At 37.3% G+C, this 17,239-nt stretch overlaps 6 protein-coding genes across 7 annotated transcripts; 4 read left to right on the plus strand and 2 right to left on the minus strand.

The window, feature by feature from the left end:
• The first annotated feature begins 100 nt into the window (after positions 1–100).
• On the plus strand, positions 101–2,490 carry LOC109852002 (cyclin-dependent-like kinase 5). The gene is made up of 7 exons (XM_020422711.1): positions 101–249; positions 435–523; positions 823–1,016; positions 1,096–1,183; positions 1,333–1,504; positions 1,663–1,874; positions 2,294–2,490. The coding sequence occupies exons 1-7, from the start codon at positions 213–215 to the stop codon at positions 2,399–2,401; spliced, it is 900 nt and encodes a 299-aa protein (XP_020278300.1). The 5' UTR covers positions 101–212; the 3' UTR covers positions 2,402–2,490.
• Positions 2,253–5,480, minus strand: LOC109852001 (T-cell immunomodulatory protein). 2 transcript variants are annotated; one of them, XM_020422709.1, is made up of 4 exons: positions 5,149–5,480; positions 3,422–4,957; positions 2,882–3,176; positions 2,253–2,372 (listed from the first exon to the last, which is right to left on the minus strand). In XM_020422709.1, exons 2-3 carry the CDS (start codon positions 4,934–4,936, stop codon positions 2,913–2,915), a joined length of 1,779 nt encoding a protein of 592 aa, XP_020278298.1. In that variant the 5' UTR covers positions 4,937–4,957; positions 5,149–5,480; the 3' UTR covers positions 2,253–2,372; positions 2,882–2,912. The 2 variants fall into 2 exon arrangements, with proteins under 2 accessions (XP_020278298.1, XP_020278299.1); XM_020422710.1 differs by lacking the exon at positions 2,253–2,372 and having other exon boundaries at positions 2,597–3,176; positions 3,422–4,972.
• A 253-nt stretch (positions 5,481–5,733) lies between these two features.
• LOC109852003 (proteasome maturation protein) lies at positions 5,734–6,971 on the plus strand. The gene is made up of 5 exons (XM_020422712.1): positions 5,734–5,885; positions 6,116–6,216; positions 6,338–6,398; positions 6,478–6,653; positions 6,758–6,971. The coding sequence occupies exons 1-5, from the start codon at positions 5,883–5,885 to the stop codon at positions 6,843–6,845; spliced, it is 429 nt and encodes a 142-aa protein (XP_020278301.1). The 5' UTR covers positions 5,734–5,882; the 3' UTR covers positions 6,846–6,971.
• A 109-nt stretch (positions 6,972–7,080) lies between these two features.
• LOC109851982 (homocysteine S-methyltransferase-like) lies at positions 7,081–9,392 on the plus strand. Its single transcript, XM_020422655.1, has 2 exons — positions 7,081–7,643; positions 7,723–9,392. Exon 2 carries the CDS (start codon positions 7,770–7,772, stop codon positions 8,736–8,738), a length of 969 nt encoding a protein of 322 aa, XP_020278244.1. The 5' UTR covers positions 7,081–7,643; positions 7,723–7,769; the 3' UTR covers positions 8,739–9,392.
• On the plus strand, positions 8,757–11,167 carry LOC109851981 (homocysteine S-methyltransferase-like). Its single transcript, XM_020422654.1, has one exon. It carries the CDS (start codon positions 9,773–9,775, stop codon positions 10,748–10,750), a length of 978 nt encoding a protein of 325 aa, XP_020278243.1. The 5' UTR covers positions 8,757–9,772; the 3' UTR covers positions 10,751–11,167.
• Positions 11,168–11,471: 304 nt separating this feature from the next.
• LOC109851978 (leucine--tRNA ligase, cytoplasmic) lies at positions 11,472–16,753 on the minus strand. Its single transcript, XM_020422641.1, has 16 exons — positions 16,473–16,753; positions 15,992–16,198; positions 15,682–15,903; positions 15,437–15,598; positions 15,118–15,356; positions 14,805–15,033; positions 14,521–14,733; positions 13,979–14,438; positions 13,761–13,899; positions 13,417–13,690; positions 13,075–13,322; positions 12,763–12,997; positions 12,432–12,677; positions 12,136–12,351; positions 11,817–12,060; positions 11,472–11,743 (listed from the first exon to the last, which is right to left on the minus strand). Exons 1-16 carry the CDS (start codon positions 16,473–16,475, stop codon positions 11,532–11,534), a joined length of 3,549 nt encoding a protein of 1,182 aa, XP_020278230.1. The 5' UTR covers positions 16,476–16,753; the 3' UTR covers positions 11,472–11,531.
• Between the last annotated feature and the right edge of the window lie 486 nt (positions 16,754–17,239).

The following is a 17,239-nucleotide window of genomic DNA, read 5'->3' on the forward strand; positions in this document are numbered from 1 at the left end:
AGTGACGTATCTTTTACTCGTATACTATACCTACATACACAACGATACGGTTATTAGTATTTAGTAGATGCTGTTATAATTGCGCATGCGAGATAGACGCGGCTCGTCCGACCACGTCCAACAACACCAAGAGCGCGAGCGCACAGTGGTGAAACACTGTGCGCGACAGTGCGTGCGTGCGTGCGCGTTCCGCCCGTGATATCAGCAAAAATATGCAAAAATATGAGAAGCTCGAGAAAATAGGAGAAGGTGAGGTGTGAAAACGTGTTGTTTTCGTAAAGGGACGAGCTGACGTCAATCGGCGACGCGCTACGTTCTCGTTGCCCGCGGCCAACCCGGTGGTGGTCCACATCTCTTCCTGTTGTCAACACAATATGTACATCTAAACACTCGCATTATCATCTCACTGCAAGTGGCGTTTCTTTTCTTTCCAGGCACTTATGGCACCGTGTTCAAAGCCAAGAATCGCGAGACACATGAAATCGTTGCCTTGAAGCGGGTGCGACTGGACGATGATGATGAAGTAGGTAGTGCCTGAGTGATTTGATCAACTTCTTCCCTTTTCCCGGGAGGGAGGGGTTCTTGTTTTGCCTTTCTTTCTTTCTTTCACGTAGCAATCTCCTTCGTCGCAATCCCCCACCTGCTGCGCGTGTGTTTGCGACGACACCGGCGTTCCGATTAATTTAACTAATCGATCGCTCGTGTTTTATTTATAAACGTTTAAACGCTCTCCTCGTGTCGTGTCAAAAATAATCCCTTCGACGAAGGCCGATGCCTTGATATCTAACGTCTTATCGCTCGTGTGCTCTTTACGTTGCCAAGGGTGTACCGTCGTCAGCTCTGCGGGAGATCTGTCTTCTGAAGGAGCTCAAGCATAAGAATATTGTTCGTCTTTACGACGTGCTGCACAGCGACAAAAAGCTCACTTTGGTATTCGAGCACTGTGATCAAGATCTCAAGAAGTACTTCGACAGTCTAAATGGAGAGATTGACTTGGACGTTGTTAAGTCATTTCTGTAAGACGATTCTGCTTTTTCTTCTCCTGCCCTTTTCTCGCACAATTTATTAATTCTATCATATTTTACATCAATTCAGATACCAGTTATTAAGAGGACTAGCATTCTGCCATAGCCGAAATGTTTTACACAGAGACCTCAAACCACAGAACTTACTCATCAACAAGGTAAAAAGATGCGCAATTACAAGCATGTTTACATATCTATGTTTCTCTTTTTATTGCTGTATTCTGTAAAAAAAACAGTTTTTGTCACTTTTCACCTACATTTATCTTCTTTGTATATTGTTACGAATCAAGTTGAGAATTGTTCATAGAACGGGGAGCTGAAACTCGCCGATTTCGGATTAGCAAGAGCATTTGGTATCCCTGTAAAATGTTATTCCGCGGAAGTTGTCACACTGTGGTACCGTCCCCCGGATGTTCTTTTCGGAGCAAAATTATACACAACGTCCATTGACATGTGGAGCGCCGGATGCATATTTGCAGGTATATTATTTCTTTGTGTATAAATGGTTTGAAAAACTCAATCTTTCTGACAAAATTTATCAGTCTATATACTGAAAAAGAACGAACAAGAAGTAATATAATGTTGCATCGCAAGGTAACAAAATGTACATAATGATATTTTTGCCTGAATGTCACAGAATTGGCAAATGCTGGCAGACCGCTGTTTCCCGGATCGGATGTAGACGATCAATTGAAAAGAATATTCAAAATGTTGGGCACACCGACTGAGGAGACTTGGCCAGACTTGACAACACTTCCCGATTACAAACACTTCCCACAGTATCATCCCACGCAAGGATTAGCACAAGTCACACCCAAACTTAATGCAAAGGGAAAAGACTTACTCCAGGTAAGATGTTTAAGATTACTATATTTGTCTATACCAATAGCAAAAATAACCTTAAACGAAAAGTTCTAATTAGACTAGATTATGCAAGTAAATCAACATTGCATATACAAGATATACATGTACATATAAAGTATAAATACTTATATACTATATAAATAATTGAAACAAAGAAATTTTTAGTTTCTAACAAATATTTTTCTTATAATATGTATATACATACAATATAAATACGATAAAGTTTTACTGTCAAATCTTGATTGTGTAAACTTGAAAATGCCATGTGTATAAATGAAAATATCAAAGTACCGAAAAATTACAAGATTTTAATATTCCAAAAATATGACATTTGCAAGTTTCGGTTTTTTTGTCATATCAAGCTTTGTTAATTTTATTATGTTTTTTTATATCTTTCTGTGCAGAAATTGTTAGTGTGTAACCCGGCTCAACGAATATCAGCTGAGGACGCGATGGCGCATTCATACTTCAACGACTTGAACCCTGCCATAAAAAACGATCGATGTCAATAGCGAATCATTCCTTTTAGCGTAGATCGACCGCGAAAATGTATTATAACGGGTACTGACGCGCAGTGACCAAAGAGAAGGAAACAAAAAAANAAAAAAAAAAAAAAAANAAAAAAANAAAAAAAAAAAACAGAACCCTTTGGCAAAGGTCGTTTGTTATTGTGTATATCACACTCTCAACACGACATCGGTCCGCGAGAGGTGAAACAAGACACTGATGAGTCTCGTTGTTTTATATAAAAAATAAAAGTGACAAGGAAGAATTAATAAATTGTTAATTTTACTCTCTCTGACAGCACAAGTTCTTCGAAAGTGAAAATTCTGCAATTGGTGGAAAGACGCGTGTATCGTCCGCTGTCAGAGTCGCGAAATAGCGACCATGAGAATTTATTCGAGATTGAGTAGGATAGTGTATAAACGCGATTTATTTATTAAATAATTATATATCAATGAAAACGGATATCTTAATTAAAAATTAATTACGTAATATTTCCTTTCCGTCTCCCTTCCATCTTTACATAGCATCGAAATGGAACCTATGCGCTTCCTGCAGCTTCTCAATCTTATCTTCTCTCCTCTCCTTCCAATATAACGCGAGAATGATGGTTGTGATCAAGCAGCAGGTGCCTGTTAAGGCAGCCGCGCTTAATAAAATCAACTTGCTGGGTGTAACGAAGAGCTGAGCCTTCCATCTCGACGGCTCGGCAATCGGATTTGGTATCACGACCATTTGAGAGTTCGGAATGATCTGTGGCCATTCGCGTGACTTACCGCCAACCTGTGTCGAGAGGAAATAAAATTTTTTAGAAAAGAATCAAGATAGTATTCGAACTGCTAAGAATTGTACTTGTTGCTAGTGTCAGAGAATTATCCAATATTTAATACACTACGTTTTTTATTCTAGATGTATTTATAAGAAGGATCGAATCTTAGTATAAATTTTGTTTAGTATTAATTTTAATTTACCACACCAGTATGACTAAATTTATGAGAAAGAAACGAGCATTCAATGTTTTTTCATACCCCTATCGTAAGAGTGTCTACGAAGTTAGGTGTTCTTCCTAAACCGAAGGTGGTGTACGGCAAATTAAGCGAGAAATGCGCACTCTGTGGCAGCTGTGCGGCAATTGCATTGCGAGGGCTACCGTCCTGTGTGGTGGTTTTATACGCAATCGACGGTCCAGGTAGATTGGTGCCGTAAGTTCTCTTTTTCTTGCCGAGTGAGCCTGGCGAGATGGGATACATGCTGTTGGTACGTCCAGTGAGCACCATCACCTTGACGAAATTGGCGTCGTAATCCAAACTGTTCTTGAACGCTGCGGTGTGATAGACATTGCTCGTCTTCTCTACCAGGATTACATCCAAGATGCCGTCTTGGTAGAAATCATAGAACACTGCCATTGATGTCTTGTTGTAAAATGGATTTAACGCCTGCCACTTGATATCGAAGGTACGATTGTAACCGACGCAGTTCTTGCATACGACATTTTGCAACAGAAACGCTTGCGGCTGTTTTGCGGAAGATTGCAAGGTCGCCAAGAGATCCGGATAGCCATCCATATTGAAGTCACCACCGCGTAGAGTAATAGTCTCCGTGTAACGCTGACCATTCGGCTTCACAAAACCCCAAAGTACGTTGTTAGGATCCCGGAAGTTCACTTGCAAGTTATGCCAGCCATTTAAGTACATCATTATAGTGCAACTGGTACAGTCCTCATCAAAGCACAATGGCAAGAGAAGAGCCATCTTGCCGGTCAGGTCGACATCCAAGTACAAAGTCTGTCCGAATTCTCCCTTGAAGTTTTTATCAACTGAGATATTGTATGGTAGCTCGATTTTATGGGAAAATTCAAATCCTGTTTCTCTACCTAGCCATATCTCAAAATATGTGTTTGTGGTCACCACGAGATCTGACAGGAAATCACTATTTAGATCTAGAAAAGCGTTCGAGTGCGGTTGTCTCACGCGCTCTAATGAGTTTGATTCATCTTCCATCTCAATGACACGTGGAGTGGTTCTGTTCTCATTAAATACCCAGAACACTCTTCTACCATGCTCGTCCACACCGAAGAGATCAATTATCATGTCTTGATTGTAATCCAATGCCAAAGGCTGATCGCGCATTTTTATCAATGGTTTCAACTCATCGCTACAATTAAGGTGGCCATTTCCGCCCCACAGTATATACGCATAAGTGAGTTCACGTACGTGGGATTTATTGAAGGTTGTCACCAAAATATCCATAAAGACGTCACCATCAAAATCACCTGGTACTATGCTGGTTATATGATCTTTGAATGAACAATTCAAATCAGGTGCTGGTCGTAACAAAGGTTCTTGTTCGTTTGCCAGAAATATTTCCACTGTTCGGCCATCCTTGCGCAACATGAATACATCTGTTAATTCATCAGAATTAAAATCGCCAAAAGCTGCAGGCATGCCGTCCAATACATTGCCAAATACAGCAGGCGTTATGTCGCTGGATCTCACAGCAGAGATAAGCGCAACAAACAAAGTAATTATTTGAAGCAGCAGCATGATTCACATTCCCCAAATTATCTGAAATAATTGCATCTAAATCCTGATTAATAACGTCATCAATTCTTAATTTCTATATATACGCGTGTACGTATGTACGCGATGATATTAAACGTGATACTTAAGATCTAATGTGCGAACACATATTATAAACGTGATAAAATAATATTAGCAGAATATATATTAGGAAGAACCAAAAAAAAGTTACCTACCCAATAACAAAGTTTTCTGCTCCTTATAAATGGAATAAATATAATCCAAATCACTTTTTACTTCTTTCAATGCATGACACACAACGAGACTGATTCGGCAAATAATCAGTGAAAATATCACTGTTTGTCTATAAACTCGCACTTACTTGCACTGAGTAATATGCAGTGACATCATTCTTGACAAAAATTTTACAGAGACAAATATTCTGTGGTCTATTTACGTTATATGTCAGTAAGTATGAAAGGAACTATGCCAATATTTGATAAAATAGATTTCTTGTCTGTACCGCTGGTTCGATATTTCGAGAGATTGAGAGAATTAATCAAGATGTGCATTACATATTTTTATTACTTATTAATATGAGTTAAAAATGTGTGACACAATTTAAAAACCGCACGGTTGTGGACATAGCACGGAATAAAACCATGTCCACGTTTGAACATAACGTACGTATCGACAAGTCGTTCGTGGACATGGCCACTACGTAGTTGCCAATGTGCACCACCCATGAACATTGCGCTGGCTTACAGGGCGGAAAAGCGATTACACATTCTCTCATAGGTTTGGCCGCCTTTCAGTCTTCTCTCTGTTTTTACATGTCAGTTGTGCAGTGTGTGGCAAGTAATTATTGTTGAAGTGTGTTGTTTTTTTATTCATTCTCGTTTGTATAGGGACAGAGAGAAGACTATACTTTGATTGTAAAGTGTGTAGTACTCCTGATTTGAAAAACAAAATGGTAATAAATATTCTCGATACACAAAATACTTATACATATATGATTATATATAATTCTCATATATGGTACGATTTGTGTACACATGAATTACATGACAGGTTATGGTAATGATGACAGTCAGTTTTGATAGTGTCTCAATGAAAAATTCAAAAATTCTAAATCAATTGTGTATATATCAAAATATTTTCATGGAAAATGTATAATTTCTTGAAATTTATTTATAATTTTAGAGTTTCGGTTTGCCATCAATTGTCCCTCAGGCTACTCTGCCTGATCAATTTGAAATTAAAGGAGAAAGTAGTTATGGTGTAGCCAATCCTATGATATCGGGGTATGAAAATATATATTTATCATTTAATCGAGTTCTGTTTTACAACAACAGATACTTAGAAAGTAAAATATTTTCTTTCCTGTTATAATCTGATTTTTATATCAATATTATATTTGTTTAGCTTATCAGCAACTAGACAGAGTGTTGGTTATGCACATCCTTTGGAAGCTTCGGAAAGAAGTGTAAGATTTCTTATATTTTATAAATAAAAACAACTTTGCAACTTATATACGGCATATTATAAATAAATTCATATTTCAGTATCAAAAAAATCAAGATCGCATGAACATGATATTGCTTAGAAATACACAAGGATTACATGCACCTTTGCGTTTGGCAATGGAATTGAAAGCCACTGAAAAGATTGGCAGACTTCCATTCTTACAATCGTCTAATCTTATGCGAAATGTTTTGCTTGGACGTGATCAAGACATAGGGTAGGATGTCTATATTCTATAAAATTTTCATATTTACATACAAACGTTACATTATTACATTTCTATTAAAACAACTAATTCGCTTATATTGATTTTGTTTTTAGATTCGAAGATATATTTAACACTCCAGAATTTAGGGAACAAATGGGACAGCCACATGCCGTTGTGGAAAAAAATCTTGGAATATTATGAACAATATATCTTGTATATTATTCAATATAAAATCACTAATAACGATTTGTTGATATACACAATATATAATTATTATGAGTTAAATGTGTGTTTTTTAGACGTTTCAATAAAGATAATTTAAATATTCAGAAGTTCATGAAATTTAGTGTTTTTAAAAACAAAGTTACATTAATTTATATTATGTATCAAATATTTATCATAAAACTGCAAGTTTTTGTCAAAAATAAAATACAAAATAAATGTCAGAATAAAGCCCAGATATTTGTTATTTTGCCCATGTGATTAGCGAATAAAAAATTTATTCACATTCACCGACACGTGTGTCATTTACTCGTCTCTTTTTAACAATTTATAAATTATAATTAAATTTAAGTTTGAAGACAAAGTCGTTCAGATTCATTGATCTTGTGATTTAGTTTGTTAAATAATTAGTTTACGTTTCTAAACAAAAAAAAGTGATATTGCATATAAACATCGATTTCGCGCCGTATAGTTGCAATATCACTGTGATAATAGTTTCAAATCCGCACATCATTTAAAATGACAATGATAAGAAATGTGTTGTTTGGAGAGAGAAAGAGAGAGAGAAAGCTTAAACAGATTTTGTCGTGTCACCGCAGAAGACACTGCAAAACAGTCGCAATTGCTCTAAAGTGGGGGAAATGTCAGTGTGTTAAACGTTACGATAGTGGACAACCTTTTGTATATACAGTTATTCATTCTTTTCAAGGTCTCGTACGAAAAAGAATACTCGCTCTGATCGAACCAGTCCGGTGGCTTTGAGTTATCTCAAAATTCGTACGTGAGATATCCGTTTTCAATTTTTCTACCAAGTTGATCGAAGAAATTTAACATCTAGTCGCTCTCATTTCTTCAGAGAGTCGTGCGAATTCGCAACGATCACGTGGGTGTCGCAAAAGAAAAATGACCGCGACCGTGAAACTCCTAGATGGCGGCTTCTCCGGACAGTTGTCGCGCCACGTGGGCGCGAAAATTGCCGGCAAGGATCATCCGTTGTGGACCGCACGGTTCCTCGCGACTAACCCCGAAGCCGTGTATGCTACGCACTTGGATTTTCTGCGTGCCGGCGCCGACGTCATCGAGACCGCCACTTATCAGGCGTCTGTGCCCGGACTGACGAAGCATTTGAACATAAGCGAACGCGAGAGCCTGGACTTGCTCGCAAAGGCAGTGTCACTGGCCAGGAAGGCGGTGGACGTTTACATTCAGGAAACAGGTTCCGAACAGCGTGCTGAAAAAGAAAGACCCATGGTGGCGGGTTCCTGCGGACCCTACGGCGCCTACTTGCACGACAAGTCGGAGTACTCCGGGTTCTACGGGAAGACCGTGTCTCGGCAGGAGCTCGCCGACTGGCACAGACCGCGTGTTCAGGCACTAGTGAATGCCGGCGTCGATCTGCTGGCTCTGGAAACTATACCCTGCGTCGAGGAAGCGGAAGCTCTGCTGGAGCTGCTGCGAGAGTTTCCGAGCACACACGCCTGGCTCTCGTTTTCCTGCCGAGACGGCGAACTCATGGCTGACGGCAGTAAGTTTCAAGAAGTGGTCACTCGCTGTTACCGGGCTCTACCGTCGCAGATCGTCGCGATCGGGATGAATTGCGTCGATCCGAAGTACGTGACGCCCTTGCTGAAGGGCATCAACGAGAACGCTTCGGCGGATTTCATTCCTCTGGTGGTTTACCCGAACAGAGGCGGCAGCTACTCCGCGACCGGCGAGTGGATCGACGTACCGGACGATCATCCTTTAAGTCTGCCCATATCGCAGTGGCTGGACATGGGAGTCCGTTACATCGGTGGTTGCTGCAAGATCTTCGCGGAGGACATAGCAGCGATTCGCTCGGAAGTCGAACGGTGTCGCGCGAAAGCAATGTAACACTCTCTCCCTTCACGATTAAACTGATGCAATTCCATTCGGAAATCATGAGATGAAATGATGCAGCGAAACTTGTATATTTTTATACACACGTATTTTTACACGGATATCAATGTAAGCCTCGCGAGCTACATTATTAGCTGTCGTGATTAAAGATAAGCAATCTCTCTCACACACACCCACACAGAAGAGATAATCAGCAAGAAATAGATACAAAGAATCTTATGAGAGATATAAGAATGCTTATATCTCTCATGAGATTCTTTAAGCACTCAAAGGCGCACGCGGCCGAAAGTGTGCATTACAAACGCTTGTTATTTATGTGCCATAGCAACTTATCTGAACGTACGCGCACATGAATTTTACCAAATGACTCATGAGCCATGAGATGTATTATTATTCATGAGTTGAATACGTGCGCACATGAGTTTGTGCGTTTCCGAACCCTGTCAATCTGTAAATACAAATGATAATTTTATGTATTATATAAATAAAAGAACCGATAGAGCACTTCAGTGCTCATCATGAACATAAATAACCGTCAAAAAGTTCCGTTGCATTGCATTTCTAATTTCAAAGAAAAAAAATGAAAGAGAGAGAGAGAGAGAGAGAAGCTAAAAATGTTTACTCGATTGTGTTTTCTTGTTTCATCTTCCAAATACTTGCCAATAAAACAGCTATGTTGCATCAGCTGCATATGTGTAAATAACGCAACGATCCAGAACACATGCGCAGTGCGCAATGCGGAAGATGCGACTTTGCAATATCTCCTCGCCGTCCATGCGGCGACACGCATTTTACAGATGATTAAATTATCAAAATGTATCCTCGTAGATAATGATAAGAAATCTTCTCCGACAGTTGTCTCCGCTGTTCGTATAAAGTCCACGCGTTTAATCAGGTTTTGTACTGTCGCGGAGAAATCGTAGCGATCGAGACGTCTCGCCGTGCGATCTTTTTATATTCGTTGACTGGTAACTGGTAAACTTGAAAGAAATCAAATTTACATAATCATATTCCTGTAAAAAAGTATAATGTCAGAAATACAAGTGCTGGACGGAGGATTTGCCACTCAACTGGCCACTCACGTAGGCGAAAAGATCGATGGGGATCCTCTGTGGACGGCGCGTTTTCTTGTCACGAACTCGGGCGCCGTCTCCGCTACTCACCTGGACTTCTTACGAGCCGGCGCCGACATCATACAGACAAACACGTATCAAGCGACAATCGACGGTTTCGTAAAATATCTAGGCGCCAGCGAGAACGAGAGTCTCGAGATAATTCGCAACGCCGTCAGTTACGCTAAAGATGCAGTGAACGTGTACAGACGTGAAATAAAAGATGATGCAAGTGTGACGAACCGGAAACCGTTGATTGTTGGATCTTGCGGACCTTACGGGGCTTGTCTGCACGACGGTTCGGAGTACACGGGCTCGTACGGCACACGAGTGTCCCGAGAATTTTTGGTCGACTGGCACAGACCTCGTGTGCGCGTATTACTGGAAGAAGGCGTTGATCTTCTGGCGTTAGAAACAATACCTTGCGTGCGCGAAGCGGAAGCTGTGATCGATCTTCTGAGAGAATTTCCGGATGCACGGGCGTGGTTGTCCTTCTCGTGTAGAGACGACGGTAAGAGCTTAGCGGATGGCAGCAACTTTCAAGAGACCGCAATGAGGTGTTACAAAAACGCGCTACCTGGACAAATATTAGCGATCGGTGTTAATTGCATCGCTCCGCAGCGCGTCACTACTCTGCTGAAAGATATCAATAAAGACAATACGGACGATTTTATACCGTTGGTGGTTTACCCGAACAGCGGAGAAAAGTATATAATATCCGAGGGATGGATGAAAGAGGGAGAGACTCCTCCTTTATGCGAGTTTATCGACGAGTGGCTGGATCTTGGCGTTCGCTACATAGGCGGATGTTGTAGAACATATGCTACCGATATCAAACAGATACGCTCCAAAGTGGATCAACGGCAAAAACAACATAGAAATAAATTAATTTAACAATTATTAAGAATTCTATGTGATTTTCACGACAATAGGAATACGCACGCTTTTTGTAACATTGTACGATTTTATAGAGCAAACTGCTCGTGTTTTGATACTGTCACGTGCCATAACTAAGATTTTACTGTCTTTTGTACAAAACATAACAAAATACAAATAAAGCATTATATATATTGTATAAAGTGCTAAATTATAATACAAGTAAGCATTATATTTAAAAAAATTTTTTTTTATTAATAAACATTTATACAAAACTCTCACAAATGTTTTAATCTTGAGTCATGACGTGTCATATACTGCAGAAAATGTCATGTTCTTAACTCCCAACTACTTTAAGTGTATCTCATTAATTTTTTTATAATATATAATATATAAACATCTCTTTATTTATATATTTGAAACACTTTTATACATTACATGTGTATGTAACAAAAAATTTATTTTACAAAAGAAAGAAAAGAATAAAAATAATAAAATAATCTTGATGAAAAATAAAAAACAAACACTTTTGAGAATACACTATAGTCGCACTTAGTGACACATCTCGCGTAGTTAAGAGTTAATTTGACACCAAAATAAAATATTATTTTTAACTAATAAATACACATACCTGTAGATCTACGAAATACTGCTCAAATAAATTTTAGCGCTTCATTTTTCAAATTTTTTCAAATAAAGGATCATAAAATAATGTTTTCATAAATAATTGCTTATGTACTTAAAATCTTTTTTTTTTTTTTTTTCACTCTGATCAAATCGTTTACTTCAAGCAAAACTTTTAGAGATATTTACTGATATAAATTAAGTATTCTCCTATAAAATATGTGCTACCTGCAACGTTAACTTCAAGACGTTTCGTTTCCATATTTACGTGAAATACAGAATCAGATGGGATCTCGGTTTTTCCTTTCAGTATGTCGTCTATTGTCGGTTTAACTCTTGGTCCCAAAACTGGATCGTCATATCGATACAACACGATTGAAACAGGATCTAGAGAAGAAATACATTGATTACTAATTGCCATTGTCAATAAATTTTCTAATTGCACTTATATCTTACTTACTCTTTATATGCGGAATTTGTTTCACGATTTTAGATACGACAGTTGCAACTGTATCGCCTTCTGCAACTTGAATGGACAAGCTAAATAAGCTAGTGAAAACCTGCGGATTAATGCACGTAACGGATAGTAAATTGTCATCTTTGTTTTCATGAAAGCTCATGTACGGAGTACCCGGACAACATTGTTCCCTTGTTTTTTCCGGGGCATCTACATCGTCCGTGTATTTTATGACAATATCGTTGAGCTAACACAACAAACAACAAAAATATTTGACATATACACACTAATAATGACGAACAAGAGAATAGTAAGTGCTTACATTTAGCGTCTTTTTGAGATATTCTTTGTTTTTCTCAAGTACATCGAACTCGTCGAAATCAAGCGTCAAATTTAACGCCTTCACACCAATATCCGCCACTTTTTCCTTCATGAATTGTACAAACGGCATTACTCTTTTCTGATACTGTTTCAATTCGCTTTTCTTCGCAAACTCCACAGCAAGTACTTTATTTTCTGGTAACTTACCATCATTTTTCTAATCACATATAATAGAAGATAAAAAGAAATCAATTCAAGATAGTCTAATTGTCGCGTTATGTTATTACTGTGACTTACAGTGTACATTTCCTTCATCGTCGTGAGAATGATACTCTGCCAACAAGGATAAGACTTGGCCACCCAAATAATTCCTTGCTCAGGTTTTGATATTTTGACGTTTTTTGCAGATTTTGGCGGTGTTAGATAATTTTTCAAAAGAACTCTAAATGTGTGAGCGGCTTCTTCTAAATATTGAGATGATTTTATTAAAATTTCGTTTATTTCTCCCGCGACGGGCCATCTCGCGTCTAATATGCTGCCGTCCTGATAAATCACATTTGTTGATCACACATTCATATTTAATCAATCAATTAATCAATCGATAAAAATTTCAGCATGTGAAACTTACTTTTCCAATAAGTTCCCATATGTGTTCACAAACGTGAGGGCAAATAGGAGATAGAAGAATGACCTGAATTTCTATGTATTTCATAATAAGTTTCCAACTGTAACCATCCAGTATGCTCAATTGCAAATATTTGTCTCTGACTGCTTGAAACTCGAAGAATCCCGTTTTCAATACTTCTTTGAAAAGTATGTTCGAATAATGCTTCCCAGTTTCTTTTATTTTCAGATTGATTTCACTACATCAGATAAATACCAGTTAAGTTCTGTACATAACAGTGATAGAGAAAATTTATAGAAAAAAAAAATAAGATACCTTTCGAATACTTCGTCATTAAACGTATGAAGTTCATCGTGTCTGAAGGAATCTTTCGTAGACAATACTTCTTTGACCCATTGTATCAAATTGTACAGTCGAAGAATTCCCGCGTCGGCTGTATTTTCATCGAAATTAGCATCCTGTATAGAATCACCAGAGTCGGCCAAACAGAGACGCATTCCATCGGCTGAAAACTTTCTTACAGCTTCCTCAAGCGTTAGAAAGTTGCCCTCTGACTTTGACATCTGTGTGTGTATTGATATAATGGAACTTTTGTATAAAAGATTTTTTTTGTATAAGAGAGAAAAATATCTTTAGATACTAATTATATATCGGTACCTTCGCCGAATTTAATAGCAGATGACCATTTGCTCTTATTGCTTGCGGCCACATTTCAGGTTCCTTCGGCCATATCGCTGTGTGATTGTAAAGATAAAACGTAAGATGATTCTGTATCAGATCTTTCCCTGACACTCTCAAATCTACCGGATACCAGTATCTAAATTCGTTTCTCATACGATCTAGAATTTCTTTTTTTATTGAAGTGTTTGTGGGTAGTTTAGCGTCTCGGAAAAAGATATAATCCCATACTTCCGGAGTCATATCACTGGCTCTAATAAGAATAAAGGCATATGTTATCGAATCACATATTGAATATGTAACGTTTTAATGTTAATTCTTACTTTATGTTGTATTCATTGGGTTTTTCTCCTTTAAAGGTTCCTCCTTGCAGGAAATGCGCTATTGTGTAATAAGCCATGTATATAGTGGAGTCCGACAGAGATTCTATCAACCAGCTCTCATCCCACGGTAGTTTGGTGCCTAAAGTTGAAAGATGGGAATGATCTGGGAGTTCGAAATGTGATTTTACTAATGCGAAATTTAACAAAACATTATTTACCAAGTCCATATGTTCTGGAACATGCGTATTCGTGTAGCCAATCCAAACACATGTTGAAATTGTTAAAAACTTCTTCGTGGAAAGTATTGAGACGTTCCAATGCGTCACGTACGGTTTTCTTCCATTCTTTATCGCCGTAATCCAAATACCATTGATTGCACAAGGCGACTACACATTCGTCATTTGATCTCGAAATAACAGGTTTCTCCGGTTCGTAATAGATCGCGGCTTGGCGATTGTCGACCAGTTCTTTCTGAACAAGTTTCTTGACATCTTGTACCATTTTACCTTCATATTTAGGGCCTCCTACTCGCATCACACCCGTGTAATATCCTTTCAAATACGCTTGCGTCTTCGCTTCTTTAAGCAGTTCTTTATCGTTTGAACTTTTAATGTTTAACTCCTTACATAATGTTGGTGCTGTTAAATTGCCATAATCTGGAATTTCAAGAACTGGAACCTAAGATCACAGACAAAAATATATAAAAAGTACTTCTAGATTCTTTGTTGTTTTTGTTTAAATCAATTTGCATTATTCTTACTGGCTCAAGGATCATTTCGTCAGTGATTCCAAACTTTTCTTTAAGCTTTGGTTGATCACGCAGTTCTATTAAGTTTATGTAATCATCAGGAGAATCACTAGGAACAGAAGTTACAATGCCAGTACCCACATCTGCTTTTACAAAAAACTGAGGCAGTACATATATTGATTTATAAACTGTGAGAGAAGCTTCTAGTTCCAATCCTGACAATTCCTATAAATTTTGTATTATTTAGAAACTAGAACAATTAATCTTTCTTATACATATGAGACTAGATTAGATACCTTGCCCAGGAATTCCCGAACAATATCGATTTTTCCTTCTGTTTGAAAAAAACCTTGATAAGACATATTCCTTGCTGCACGTTCTGTCGAAATAAATATATCTCCGTCTAATAAATTATATGCTACATATTTTATTTCCGGATGCACCCAACAGTTCGTTTGACCGTACATCGTTTCTGGTCTCATAGTTGCGGCCACAAGGTAAACTGACTTTCCTTTGAAGCCATTGCTAAAACAAAATTTGATATAATTTTACAAGTCTTATTAAAAAGTGAGTTGTGGAATGATTTGAGATAATGTAAAAAATTATTACTCGAGTTTCATGGGATATTTCACTTTTAGTTTAATCAATGTATATTCTTGTGGCAAAACGCCTTCTCCTGAAGATCTGTCATGATCCATACACGGTTGGCCATCTCTTGGTGAATAAATGCTATATCTCTTTCCGTACATTATTTTTTTTCTATCTTTCAAATGTAGAAACTGCCAGCGTACAAAAGAGTCATAAAACGGATTTGCATCCGTTGTAATAAACGTTCTTCTCCAGTCCACCTAAAAGAGTGTTCAAAATTCAAATAAATAATTCACGGAAAAAAAGAGCACGTAAATATAAACGAGTTTTCAAATCTTACATGGAGACCAATAGATTTTAAATCCGTCACAGCAAATTTTGGAAAGAAATCCAACCAGTACGCAGCATCAGTAAAATTTTTAATTTCTTCATCTTTCAAGCCAAGAGATTGCATAATCTGCCATTGATATTTTGCTGCGCCTGCTTTGGCAACAGCTTTGCTCTAATATCAACAGCAATCAATTAGCATTCTTAGGAATATCTATTTTTTAATAAAAGTGCATTAAAATATATATTTGGTTTTACCTTCTTCCCTTTACTCTTATTCTCTAACGCAATAATATCATCATTTCTTTCTTTTTTTGTCATTTTGTTATCTTCACTTTTAGAAAAGTCTGGAGGGTAACCATATTCTTCTATTTCTCTTTTTAGTTTATCAGCACACGCCTTAATAGGCATGCCAGTGCAATGAAAACCAAAGGGAAAGAGTACTTTCTTTCCCAACAAACGATGATATCGAGTAATGAACTAATACAAATATATAGTCATTAGTTTATTTACATATTAAACATGCTAAAACAAAAATATGCATAAATATAAAATTATCAAGATGTACCTCACACTTAGATAGTGAAAATGTATGACCTAGATGAAGGCGTCCATTCATATACGGATAAGGAAAAGTTGAAAAATACTTTTCGGGTAATTCACCATCTCCCGAAGGAGCGTCCACCTCGTACACTTTTGCGGCTTCCCATTTTCTTTGAATGTCTTCTTCAATTTTTTGAAGAAATTCAACTTTAAATGTTTTTCTTTCTGCTGTCTGTTACATAAAACAATACCCTTAATAATTTATTAAACATTTCAACAATTATCTACATACAACTATACAAACGACAGATACACAAAACAGTGTACGATATATACGAGTTCTTTTTGTATATTTTGTAACAATAAAAAACTGATGTAATTCTTGTTGACCAACAGATGCCGGCAAAAAGGTTATGACAGAACACAGTGATTTCAACTTATGTGCGTATAAATCGTAAATATATTTCACAGTAGAAATTTGTGTCTATTCGTCAATACGTGCTTACCATTGTAATTGGATTTATTGCAAATAGCACTGATTAAAGATTATCACTACACGTTGGAGACCACGTGGATGCCGCCAGCATCAAATGAGATCAATACCCCACCTGCGTACGCCGAGCACCGAATACCAAATGACGCGGGCTACGTTCAGGAAGTGCGTTTATTATATCATTCTATCTCTATCGATAATTGAATGTAAAACAAGGATAAAATGACGTAAAAATAACGCAGATAACGCGTTCCCCGAACGCAGCTACAGAGTATACGGGGATTCTTTGAAATTGATTACTGTTAAATATATGTACGTGTAGTTGCGTTGACACATAAACGCGTACATACTGCTGACGTTTTGCCAAATGGTATAATATTTATCTTTATTGCGTCATAAGCAATTGTTTTACAAATATGCATAATAAACATTCTGACAAGCATATTGTTGCATATACAATTTTCTTTGGATTGATAGCGATAATTTATTGCAAACTGACATCACTTTTTCAATAAAAATATTTCATTACTTTACATTACGTGACAACAATTAAACTTTTAAGATATAAAATGTCTAATAAAAAAAAAACATAATAACAATTTCAATTAGTAAAATTATCAACGTATAATTTTGCAAACTGTGTAAATTTTTCATCAAATAAGATACTTTGATATATTGAATCCAAATCTGTTTGTCTGATTTTATTTACGCCCGTTTGTTTGTTTAAATAAAACAAGAAAAAATCGTACACTTTGCGTATATCTATAATCTATACATTTA

The sequence above is a fragment of the Pseudomyrmex gracilis genome, unplaced genomic scaffold (genome assembly GCF_002006095.1).
Source record: "Pseudomyrmex gracilis isolate BER0280 unplaced genomic scaffold, ASM200609v1 scaffold_23, whole genome shotgun sequence".
Lineage (NCBI taxonomy): Eukaryota > Metazoa > Arthropoda > Insecta > Hymenoptera > Formicidae > Pseudomyrmex > Pseudomyrmex gracilis.